General features: G+C 37.1%; 1 protein-coding gene across 1 annotated transcript in view; it reads left to right on the plus strand.

Annotated features, from left to right (window-relative positions):
* The window catches only part of LIN28B (lin-28 homolog B), a 134,526-nt gene that overhangs the window by 55,596 nt on the left and 66,399 nt on the right, over positions 1-12,531 (plus strand). The window contains exon 3 of the mRNA XM_053590599.1: positions 12,125-12,309. Within this exon, the coding sequence (XP_053446574.1) occupies positions 12,125-12,309 (185 nt within the window). The remainder of the gene's footprint in view (positions 1-12,124; positions 12,310-12,531) is intronic.

The raw sequence follows: 12,531 nt of genomic DNA on the forward strand, positions 1-12,531 counted from the left end.
GTCTATTCCTGGGCACATTTATAATTGCTTTTTTTTTTTTTTTTTTTTGAGATAGTCTCACTGTCATTTGAGTAAAGTGCAGTGGTGTGATTATAACTCACTGCAATGTCAAACTTCTAGACTCAAAGGATCCTCCTGCCTAAGCCTCACAAATAGCTTGGAATATAGGTGTGTGCCACCATGCACAATACCCAGCTAATAATTGCTATTGTTTGTAGAGACAGGGTCTTACCATTGTTTAGGCTGGTCTCAAAGTCCTGAGCTCCAGAAATCCTCCTACCTTGGCTGCCCAGAGTGTTAGGATTATAGGCATGAGTCACCATGCCCAGCCTTGTTATGTCTTCCTAATGAGGTTTTTTTTTTAGTTTTATTGGGAACTGTTCTTTATTTTTGATAATACCCTTTGTCTTAAAGTCTTCTTTTAGCTATATGAGTGTAGCCTTCTTACTGCTTACTGTTTACCTAGTCTTTTTTTCTACCCTCTTTCGATCTTTATGTATCTTTTTGGTTGATAAGTAGATGGCAAATAGGTGTTGTTTATCCATTTGATCAATCTCTTCATTTTAGTTGGAGTGTTATGTCCATTAATATCTAATGTAATTATTTATGTGGTTGGATTTAGATCTTTCACTCTGGTGTTCTTCTGTTTATCCCATTGTTTTGGTAACTTTGCCTTCCATTTCTGCTACCTTCTTGTTAATATGACATTTTCAAAATCCCATTTTATCTATTGGCTTTTTAATTGTAACTTTTTGCATTATTTTTAGTGGTCAAGGACATGCAAAGTGGGTGATATCACAACAAAGAAGCAAAAATTGGTTCATGTAGAGGCAAAAACGTCTGAGATATTATAGTGGTTTGTGGTCCTCCAGGGATCCATGGTTCATAAGCAAACACTCAGTATGTCTATGGCATTTAAATTTTCAAATAGGGAAAAAGACTAGTTAGGGAAGTATAATGAAAAACAGTTTGAGAAACACTTTCCTAGATTTATAGTATACATCCTCAAATTATGCATAGTGTACATAGCCTTTGTACTGCATGGAAAGTCAGAGATGTATTTTTTTAAGATGTAGTTGAAATAGAGAATTCCTTCAGTTATGAAACATAATATCATAGAAGCATAGATAGGACATGGATTTTTTTTTTTTTATCGTTAGGGATTCATTGAGGGTACAATAAGCCAGGTTACATTGATTGCAATTGTTAGGCAAAGTTCCTCTTGCAATCAGGGACATGGATTTTTAAAGTTTATTTAGTTATTATCTATTAAGCACGTCCTACTTTTAAAGAGGATCAATAAAATATCTTACCATAAAAGAATCAGTTTCTTATGATTCAGTATATCACCTAAGAAGTTGTGTAGTAAATTTTTTTTTTTTTTTTTAGAGACAGTCTAACTTTATCACCCTCGGTAGAGTGCTATGGCATCACAGCTCATAGCAACCTCCATCTCTTGGGCTTAGATGATTCTCTTGCTTCAGCCTCCCAAGTAGCTGGGACTACAGGCACCCGCCACAACGCCGGCTATTTATTTTGTTGTTGCAGTTTGGCCAGGGCCGGGTTTGAATCCGCCAAACTTGGTATATGGGGCCAGCACCCTACTCACTTAGCCATAGGTGCCTCCCATAAATTTTAAGTAGTTGAGGAAATGAAGGAATAAAAGGTGAGCATGGGTTAAAATAGGGTAGCCTACTGGAGGCCTATAGTTTCAAAATTCTAAACTTCAATATTATGTTACTGAAGGATGACTGAAATATTTTAGAGAATGTTACACTAAGCAGCATGGTATACAAGGGCTTTAGATATCAAAGGTCTGGCTTTGAGTCCTTGTTCTACCTCTCATCCGATAGCACCTGGGGACTCTCACTGTTTTCATCTAAGTAAGAAAAAATCACAGCTACTTTTTACTACCTCCCTCTTCTCTTTCCCTTGTTCCCCACTACCTGATTCTTTCCCTTGTTCCCCTCTACCTCAAATGTATATTGAGCACCTGATATGTTTCCAGGACGGTTTTAAGCATGTAAATTAAAAATTACAGTATTCTCTTTGAAGAAATTTATAGTCATAAGAGAACAGAGTAATATGGGAAGGGTTACAATGGTGACTTACACCAGATATGCAGTGAAACTTCTGTAAGTTGACCACCCACGGGACTATAACAAACTGGTCAGCATACTGAGGTTGTCAACATATGAAACCAGACCTGCTGTACTGATGCATACATATGCTGCATTTCAGGTCTATAAAAAGTAGGTCAGGGCAGTGCCTGTGGCTCAAGGGAGTAGGGCGCCGGCCCCATATGCTGCAGGTGGTGGGTTCAAACCCAGGCCAGGCCAAAAACTGCAAAAAAAAAAAAAACAACACTTAAGGCAGTCAGTGTGGGAAGATGGTCAACTACAGAGGTTCTACTGTAATTGGAGCACTGGAAAAGGAGTACCTATATTTGCTTGAAAATGTAAAAGGCTTTGAAGAAAAGATAATGTTTAAACTGAAACTCAGTGAGGTATAGACACTTGCCACGTGGGGGTGAAGGTTCATGGCAGGTGGATCAAATGAGATGGTCGGTGCAAGCATTCAGCACAGTGCCTGTTACTGAATGGATGCTCGTGCTTGTTAGTCTTCTCCCACCTGTGCCTGTATCGGGAGGGAGGGGAGCTGACCTAAAATGTATAAAAACAGTGTAGAACAGTATGAACTGTTTATTGAATTACTAGTTGATGGGCTGAACACTGTCCTAGGCATTTTATGCTTTGGTTCCAACAGTAATTTTAGTAGATTTTTTTTTTTTTTATTCCTAGAAGATACTATTATTCCTAGATTATAGATAAGTAAACTGACACAGAGTTCTTTGTGCTTTATATTTTTAGCATACCTTGAGTTTATAAGTAGGAGGATGGGGATTAAAACCCAGGATTAAAATCCAACATTAATGCCCCACATGCTTTCCATACACTTAAAAAAAAAAAATGCCATTTTAGGCTGGGTGCCTGTAGCTCAGTAGTTAGGGCACTGGCTACATGCACTGGGGCTGGTGGGTTCAAACCCAGCCCAGGCCAGCTAAACAACAATGACAACAACAACAAAAATAGCTGGGTGTTGTGGCGGGTGCCTGTAGTCCCAACTACTTGGGAGGCAGAGACAAGAGAATCACTTAAGCCCAAGAGTTTGAGGTTGCTGTGACGCCACAGCACTCCACCCAGGGTGACACAGTGAAACTCTGTCTCCAAAAAAAAAAAAAAAAGGCTTTTTAGTAGTGTGGTCAGGTTTAGCGTGTACTTCTTGGTTTGAAATATAGGCCACTTGGAAGGATTTACATGAGGCTTTCTTTAATATTCAAGACAAGTAGAAAAATCTTATTATTTTTCATCCTGTTTGTATGAGAGGTAATAATTTGACTGGAACTAAATTGCATTTTATCTATGTAGGTGGAATTCTCAGTCAACATTAACTTCTATAGTATCACCATATTTCTTTTAACTTCTGTTTTGTTAAGGGATTTGAATTAAGAAAGAACTCAAATCTTGCCTCTTTAGTGAATTGGGAAATTTTAAGAACGCATAAAGGGAAATTTCAGTATTGACTAAAAATAGTTACCCATTCATTTCCATTTGTGTTCACATAGACAAAGTGAAGTCACCAAATTAAAAAATAAATCTTATAACAGAGAATAGACATTCATGTTCTGTAACAAAAGGAAAAGAGAGAGACCTGCCTACTTCCAAGTAAGGGACTTGTAGGGTTGCAGTACGTATTAGTTGTTGACCAATGCTAGATCGCAGATCATCTGATACTTAGTCTGATCTTGTTGCTCTGTTCTGGGTGTCTCTGGTTAATGATTCCTGATGTGAAGCCAGGATCAGTGGCTCATGCTTGTAACCCTAGCACTCTGGGAGGCTGAGTTAGGAAGATCCCTTAAGCTCAGGAGTTTGAGACCAGCCTGAGCAAGAATCCATCTCTACTAAAAATAGAAAAAAATAGCCAGGAATTGTGACAGGTGCCTATTGTCCCAGCTACTAGGAAGGCTGAGGCAGGAGGATCACTTGAACTCAGGAGTTTGAGATGCTGTAAGATTGGCTGAACCTAAGCAACAGAGTGAGACTTTGTCTCCAAAAAAAAAAAGGAAAGGAAAAAAGATTCTGGAAGTATCTTGTCATGTACACAAAAGCACGTAGACCTTAAGAGTCCTAGCATGCATATTGTATGATAGTCACGGATATTGTATAATATTTTTACCACTATACACTGTATATTATGTAGTAACTAGTTGTCCTTAGCTGGTTATATATTTCTCTACTGATAACCTTAGAAAACATAGTCTTTGCTTCATAAAAATATTAAAAAGAAATGGAGTATATTTGAATTTCTTTAAATTCTTTTTTTACCTCTTTAGCTTCCTAATATCTGTTATCTAGAAATCTGCTATTCTTATAACATACCTATACTACCCAGCTTTAGTAGACTTAAATTCTTCTATAATTTAATAATTTTTAATTACATTCTCATTATACTGCCTAATGATGAAGAGAATCACATAAATTTGTTTTTATTATAGTTTGAGAAAATCAACTATCAACATATTAATAGACTTGTTCAAGGACTGGTAGTCAAGAAGACCAGAATTTGGCTTTTAGAATTGTTGTCTTCCAGCCTGCTGTGTTAGGGGATCTTCTCGGTGATGAAGCATTTAGAGCAGACTTGCAAAGATTTGTGCTGCTGTTACAACATCATCATACATTTCTATAATGAATTGTTATACGAGGCTAGTGATGTTGTATGGCAGATGATAGGTATGAATTCTGAATTTTTTTGTAAAACTGTCCTCCTTTTTGTAGTTCAGTTGTAATAATTTCTTGCTGAGACTATTATAGTTATTTCGTAAGAAATACATTCTTTTTGGCCAAGCATAGTGTCTCACGCCTGTAATCCCATCTCTCTGGGAGGCTGAGGCAGGTGGATTTTCTGCCCTCACAAGTTCGAGACCAGCCCAAGCAAGAGCAGACCCCGTCTCTTTAAAAAACAATAGCCAGGCATTATGGCAGGCGCCTGTAGTCCTAGCTACTTGTGAGACTGAGGCAAGAGAATTGCATGAGCCCAAAAGTTTGAGGTTGCTGTGAGCTGTGACGCTACAGCACTCTACTGAGGGCAACAAAGTAAGACTCTGTCTCGCCAAAAAAAAAAAAAAGTGTGTATATATATATATATATATATATATATATATATATATATATATATACTTGTCTATAAACCAAAGTAGTTGCAATTTTTTAAACACAGATTTGATGTTGCTTCTTCTAATACCAAAAACTATCTGTAGGTATATCCATATTAGACATAATAAAATGCTTAGGATGTCAATCAGAAATTTCCATTACCTGGCCCTTGCATTTTTTAACTTGGTTTTTTGGTATCTTCCTTCTCAGTAATACACTTAAATACTTGTCACCCTTAAGCATAGCATTAACTATTCTTACTGCATATGCATATGAGTAAACCATTACCCCAATTTGGATTACTGTCTTCAATCTCCATTCAAATCTCACTTGCTCTTCATGCACTCAAAAATGTACCTTACGTGTAAAAGCATCTTTAATGCTTCCATCTGGCTTAGACTCCACCTTGGTATTATTTGTTTACTTCTGGAAAAACTTTTTGGCATTATTCATTTCCTATTTTCTCTTTATTTTTTGTATTCTCTCTACCTAGAACTCATGTTAACATTGAATATTTGTCTTTTTGGATTCATCCTCTGTAATTCTTGCTTTTTCACTCGTATATTTACCTCCCTCCCTTCCTTTCTTACCTACTTATTCTGTATGTGAGAGATTTTCTAACTTACTTTTTTTTTTTTTTTTTTTTTAGACAGAGTCTCACTCTTTTGCCCTGGGTTAGAGTGTTGTGGTGTCATAGCTCACAGCAACCTCAAACTCCTGGACTCACACAATCCTATCTCATACTCCGAAGTAGCTGGAAATACAGGTGCCTGCCAAAACCCCGGGCTAGTTTTTCTGTTTTTAAGAGAGACAGGCTCTCCCTCTTGCTCAGTCTGGTTTTGAAATTCTGAGCTCCAGCAATTCACCTGCTTCCACCTCCCAGAGTGCTACGATTATAGGAGTGAGCCACCATTCCTGCTTTTTATTTATTTTATTTATTTATTTTTTTAAAGAAACAAGGTCTCACTTTATTGCCCTAGCTAGAGTTGAGTGGTACAATCATAGCTCAGGGTAACCTGAAATCCTGGGCCCACGTGAGTCTCCCACCTCAGCCTCTTAAGGAGCTAAACTATAGGTACATGCCACCACACCCAGCTAAGTTTAAATTTATTTATTTATTTATTGTTATTATTTTTTTAATAGAGATGTGATCTTGGTATGTTGCTCAGGCTGGTCTCAAACTCCTGGCCTAAAGTAATGTTCCCACCTCAGCTTCCCAAAGCTCTGGGATTTCAGGTTTGAGCTCTCATGCCTGGCCCAAACTCCCATAATTTCAACAATGATTTTAAGTTTTCTGAGAGGACTTTTTATATTATCTGTTTTTTTTGATCATGTTGTATTGATGATATATTGTCTCAAATCTATCTCGGAGGTACTAATTAGAGTGTGTATAAAATTTCTTTTGTGCTCTCATTTACCTTGGCCTTTCTTAATTATGCTGCACGTTTTATGATTGTTGGTTGACCCTTGGGGTATATGAATGAAGGATAAGAATGAAGGATAATAATGACTTAAGATGGGCAGTGCCTGTGGCTCAAGAAGTAAGGCACCGGCCCCATATGCCAGAGGTGGAGGCCAGCCCCGGCCAAAAAAAAAAGATAATAATAATGACTTAAGGTCAAGTGTGTAGGAAGCTAGTCCTTATGCCAGTGGCCTGCTAATAGTCCAAAAAACAGGAGTTTGTGCACAGGATCTAGTATTTTACTAGTTATCCAGATATTTCCTTCAATCTCTTTAGAGAAGGGCCTCATATTATTTGTCTTGAGGCAGTGTTTGCCTTTTTTTCACCTGTGTAGGTAGAATTAGGATGAAACGGGCATGTCATCCTTATACAACCCTTCCATTAACCCCCCTGTTTTCAAGAAGTGGTCTTCTTGCCCCTCATCCCATGTGTTGTGTGTGAGCACAGTCTCTGGGAGTTCTGTTAGGAATGCTGGTTTCTGCTTTTGCTTCAGCCCTTCTGTTAGTTTCAAAGGGATGGCTCCTTCAACTCAATTCTCAGATAGCACATGGATTTCCAGAAATTTGTTGAATTCAGTTTTCTGCTAATGGCACCTTTCTCATTCCCTCTTCCTTATTGTGGACACATTTCTCTTTTATTAATTTACTACCATTTTGATGGCTTTTACAGAATAATATGAATATCTGTTGCTCAGCCTACCATCTTGAACTGGAAGACAGCTTATGCTTCCTTAAGAAGAAAATGTGCTCTTAGCTCTAAGGAGACTCAAGTATGAAACTGTAGCAATACTTCAGAGCTTTTCCAGACTGGTTAGGGAAAAAAAGCATGTGCTGAAAGAGATAAGTAATCCCATTCCTTTGTGGAGCCCTGGGGAGAAGTACTTGGCAAATAAACTATGTAGCATTTGGACAGTTCTCACTTGACTCTATACTTTTGTGATTATTTTTTAAAAAGTTATTTTTAACCGGTTGGGAGGAAAAAAAGGAGTATCACAGGGAAATTAAAAGCCAACATTTTTATATTTCTTAAATAAATGTGCCATGATGAATTTTAAATATTGAAATGAAGGGAAGAGGGAGAAAAGGGACCCTTACTTGGTTAGAGAAAGAGTAACACAAATTAGAGGTGTTAGATGATCTAATATGTGCGCATTCAATATTGGCCTGTTTTATTGTAAGGACATGATATCTTAGTGTGATGTATGCATTTCTTCTAAATGCTTCTTCATTTATCTGGTCACTCCTTTATTTGTTAATTCAATAATTACAATTCTCTTCTGTACAGCAGAGATCCCCTTTTGGCACCAAGGACTGGTTTCATGGAAGACAGTTTTTCTATGGACAGGGGAGGGAGGAGGGATGGGGCAGGAGGCCGAGCTCAGGCGGTGATCCTGTGTGGCCTGGGGCTTGGGGACACCACTGTACAGAATATACCTCTGTTTTGTTCAAACATATGGCACAGAAGATAACATAAGCCCAAATACCAAAAGTCCTGGCTTATATAGATGTTACATGTGAGTTAAAAACAGCATAAATCAGCATTCTTGGCTTGGATGTGCACAACTTCATAAATTGTGAGGCATATCAAAAGTGGCTATTTCCTTAGAAAATGTGAGTATCCTTAATAGTGTTTGAACCCATTCTTCTTAGTAAGGTATCACAAGAATGGAGAAGCAAGAATCCAGTGTACTCAGTTCTAATATGAAGCCAGTAGATGATCTGATACATGCCCACATAAGAGAAAAACTCAAATCAATTCAAGGTGGGGGGTGGGGAACCAGGAAAGGGGAGAAGGGAGGTCAGAGGGGGAGTGGGGTTTACGGTGTATGGCGCACCTTGTGGGTGCGGGACACAATTACAAGAGAGACACTTTATCTAACAAATGCAATCAGTGTAACATAATTCTTTGTACATTCAATGAACCTGAACCAATAAATTAAAAATAAATAATAAGTAAATAAATAAATAAATAAAATTGGTTGTGGGGGGGGAAATGTGAGTAGAACGAATAACAAGGAAAATAGATTCATACCAGCTTCTGAATGGAGTCAGCAAATAACATTATTACCCCGAACTATTATAATTCTTTCAGCATTTTATTTCAGATAAAACATACACAGTATCATTTGGACATTAAGAATAAGAGAACGTAGTTTATGTAATAGAAGTGGGACCCAGAATGTATGACTTTGCATGAGTAACTCATTTAACCCTTCCGAGTTCAGTCCATGTTTATTAAAATGTCTAATAATTTTGAAAGATTTTATTGATACTAAATCTATAATTTTTTTAAGTACCTGTTGAATGATAGCTATTTGTAGGCCCTTTCGAAAATGCTAAGATATATATCACCATCCTTGGCCTTCAGAATATTCAAGGCATACCCAAATAGTTGCATCACACAGGGTTATATTGTAAAAACTATACAAAAAAAATCAGAATTTTATAACTGGAGCCACTGAGGATGATCCCATAAAGGATTGTTTGAACTATGCTTTGAAGTTTGAGTAAGATTTTAATGTACAGCCAGGACGAGGAGAGGATGTCCTTGACCAGAATAATCTGAAATACAGAGATGAGAAAATATTCAGAGAAGTATAAGTTAGTTAGTTTTACTAATGGAGGGGTTGTGTTTTAGAGTAATTGGAAAGGAAATGGAAAATATAAGTAAAGGTAAGATTATGAAGGATCTCATCTAAAATTTTAGAGGGATGTTGTAGAATTTTTGAGGCAGGAGACTAACAGGCTAAGATTTATTGAGAGAATATGTAGGTATGGAAGATGTTGCAGAGTAGGAAGGAGAATTTGAAACTGTACTTTATAAAATAAATAAAAAGTGATAAAGTGGGATCTGTGGTAAGGGCCTGAAGTCTGCTAAGGTATAGGCATAATTTTATTTTCATACACACACACACACATGCATATATATACAGATACACACATGTATATCATATGAAATACCAGCCATGGTTCCCTAGCTTACGGTCCTATAGTTGCTTATTATTTAAGAGTAACATAGCTGATGATCATAAAGATTCTTAGCTTTTTTCTTCATTGCGCCTGTAAATAACATCACCCTTGTAAAACCTAAGGCTAGTCTTGAGATATCTTCCAGACCCGCATTGCATTCCAGTGGAGTGACTGACCCAGCCAGACCAGTGACTCATACCAAGAAACTAACTCAACTGGTCCTGCAACCCGGGAAACAATTCTGCTCAAGAAGACAATTTCTGCTTTTGCTTCCCAGCCCTATGATCTGCCCTATCAGCAGATTTAATTTCCTAGCCCTTTGCCCACCAAACTATCTTTTAAAACCCTGGCTTGGGCTGGGTGTGGTGGCTCACATCTTTAATTCTAGCACTTCAGGAAGCTGAGGTGGGAGGATCATTGGAGGCCAAGAGTTCGAGACCAGCCCTGCAACAGCAAGACCCTGTCTCTACCAAAAAAAAAAAAAAAAAAAAAAAGTAAAAATTTAGCAGGGTATGGTAGTATGCTCCTATAATCCCAGCTACTCAGGAGGCTGAGGCAGGAGGATCTCTTGAGCCCAGAAGTTCGAGGATCAAATTCTTGGGGGGACAGATTTGAGAAATTCCTCCTATGTGGCATCCTGCAATATTAAACCCTTTCTCTGCTATAACCCCTGCTGTCTCAATGTATGATCTTCCTTTTGAGTAGCAGGCAGTGAGCCTGGTTGAGTGGTAACAATTTGAGGCTGATATGTCAGTGAGGAAACTATTACACTTGTCCTGATAGAAGATAGTTAAGATCTGAGGTAGAGCAATGGTATAATTCAGTAAAATGGATGGAACAGATGAAAGAGAGATTATGAAGGATGTACAAGATTCAATAACTCATTTGAGTAACATTAAGGATTAGAACTGGTGTGACTGGAAAAATGGAGGAACCTTTAATAAAAATCAGTTCAAGGGGAAAAGTTGATTTTTGCAAATTAATATAATTTGCTAATTCCCCACATTTTGACAGGTCTCTGCCTCCTATGCTGCAGCTATTTTGGTATAATAGCAAAGAGATAACATGTTTTCTGACTCCTTATCTTTCTATGACTCCTTTTCTTGCAAAGCCATTTCTATGGATATTCATTAAATATTTGTCAAGTATTATGAGTCTAAATTGCCTTATGTACTAATTTGGGGTGAGGGTGCATATGCTAGAATTTTAAAAAGTATTCTTTCCAAATATCATAAAGAATAGCCAGCATTTACCAGTTTGTATGAGCCAGAATTTTACTTTAGATTTGGAAAAGCAGTTACTCACAAATTATACCTACCGAAACTAATAATGGAAAACACCGACTTAATTTGGTGCTAGGAAAGTGCATGGGAACTATGAAGGGATAAATAAGTGATAGAATTATTATTACAGAAAGAAGACACATGAATATAGGATAGTTCTAATTAAAATGCTGTTGTTTTGCTTTCATAGTTTCAGTAATTGAACTATGCTCCACTTCATCCAATTCAAAAGAGAAATAGTCTGCTCTTTCTTGAGTGGTAAGGGAGAAAGGAAATGAAACCTGAAGAACCATTTAGAAATAGTGAGGAGAGAGCTTAGGAGGAAAAAAAGTGAGAAAATGCTGTAGAAATGTTAAAATGACTTTAAAATAATAATTTGCTATTGTAAAGGGTGTAGGCAGTTGTGATTATTTTTTGCCTACATCTCACCAGACAGCAGAAAAGTTGCCACCAAATTGCAGACTTCGCATGGAGGATTTCACGGTGTCAGGAGACCGGCACTGGAGACAGGTTAATAACCCTGTTTTTATGGAAGATGTCTCACTTTCACAGTAAATAGTCTCCTTTTGCAATGGATTTTGAAGTTTTGTTATTTTGCCTATGTAAAGATCTGGGTATATGTAATTATTTAGTTGCCTTTAGGATCACGGAATTCAGAGGGGCGAAGCTGGTTCAGTATTTCCTAAGTACACTAGTCATCTGTACTTATAAAGAAAGGGTTCTAGGATCAGTTAGGTTGAGAAATTGGTGGGTTAAACACAGTTAAAGGAGATCTTTATTAAAGTAGTTATAACTTTTTACAAGACAGGGCTATGGTTGTTTTTTTGAACCTTTGTGTGAGTTTGTCTGTAGTAAAGTCATTGAAGTGGAATTGCTGGGTCAAAGAATATGCACACTGAAATTTTTCTAAGTATTACCAAATTGCCTTTTTAAAAAAATGTTAAAAAATTAAAAAAAAATTTTTAAATGTTACAAAAATTAAAAAAAAAGTAATCACAATAATCTCCCATTGCCAGCACTGCAATAGAAAACTTTAAAATGGTGTGTTTCACTGAACTAAAAAAAAAAAAAAAAAAGAACAGACTTCATACTTTTGTAATGGGTAACAGAATATCTTGCTTTGTTAATCTTAGAATTATAGAGATAATTTATAAAGCAGCCATAATGATCTCTTTTCTCTCTCTCTCCTCCTTACAGAGCAAACTATTCATGGAAGGATTTAGAAGCCTAAAAGAAGGAGAACCAGTGGAATTCACATTTAAAAAATCTTCCAAAGGCCTTGAATCAATACGGGTAACAGGACCTGGTGGGAGCCCCTGTTTAGGAAGCGAAAGAAGGCCCAAAGGGAAGACACTACAAAAAAGAAAACCAAAGGGAGATAGGTACTGTGTTAATTTATGAGTTTATTGCATTTGGAAAAGATTTCTAAAAATGTCATTATATTTTACATTATTGGATTTAACCAAAAGAAAATGCCCCATTTGTGTACTTGAATAGAATTTATCAGGAATATAGCTGTCTTACCATTTGAGTTGTCTACAGAGTGTACAGAACTGAGCGTTCCATGTTAAGCACTAAGCGTTCTTTTGACCTTTTCCACCAGA

Source organism: Nycticebus coucang, chromosome 5 (genome assembly GCF_027406575.1).
Source record: "Nycticebus coucang isolate mNycCou1 chromosome 5, mNycCou1.pri, whole genome shotgun sequence".
Lineage (NCBI taxonomy): Eukaryota > Metazoa > Chordata > Mammalia > Primates > Lorisidae > Nycticebus > Nycticebus coucang.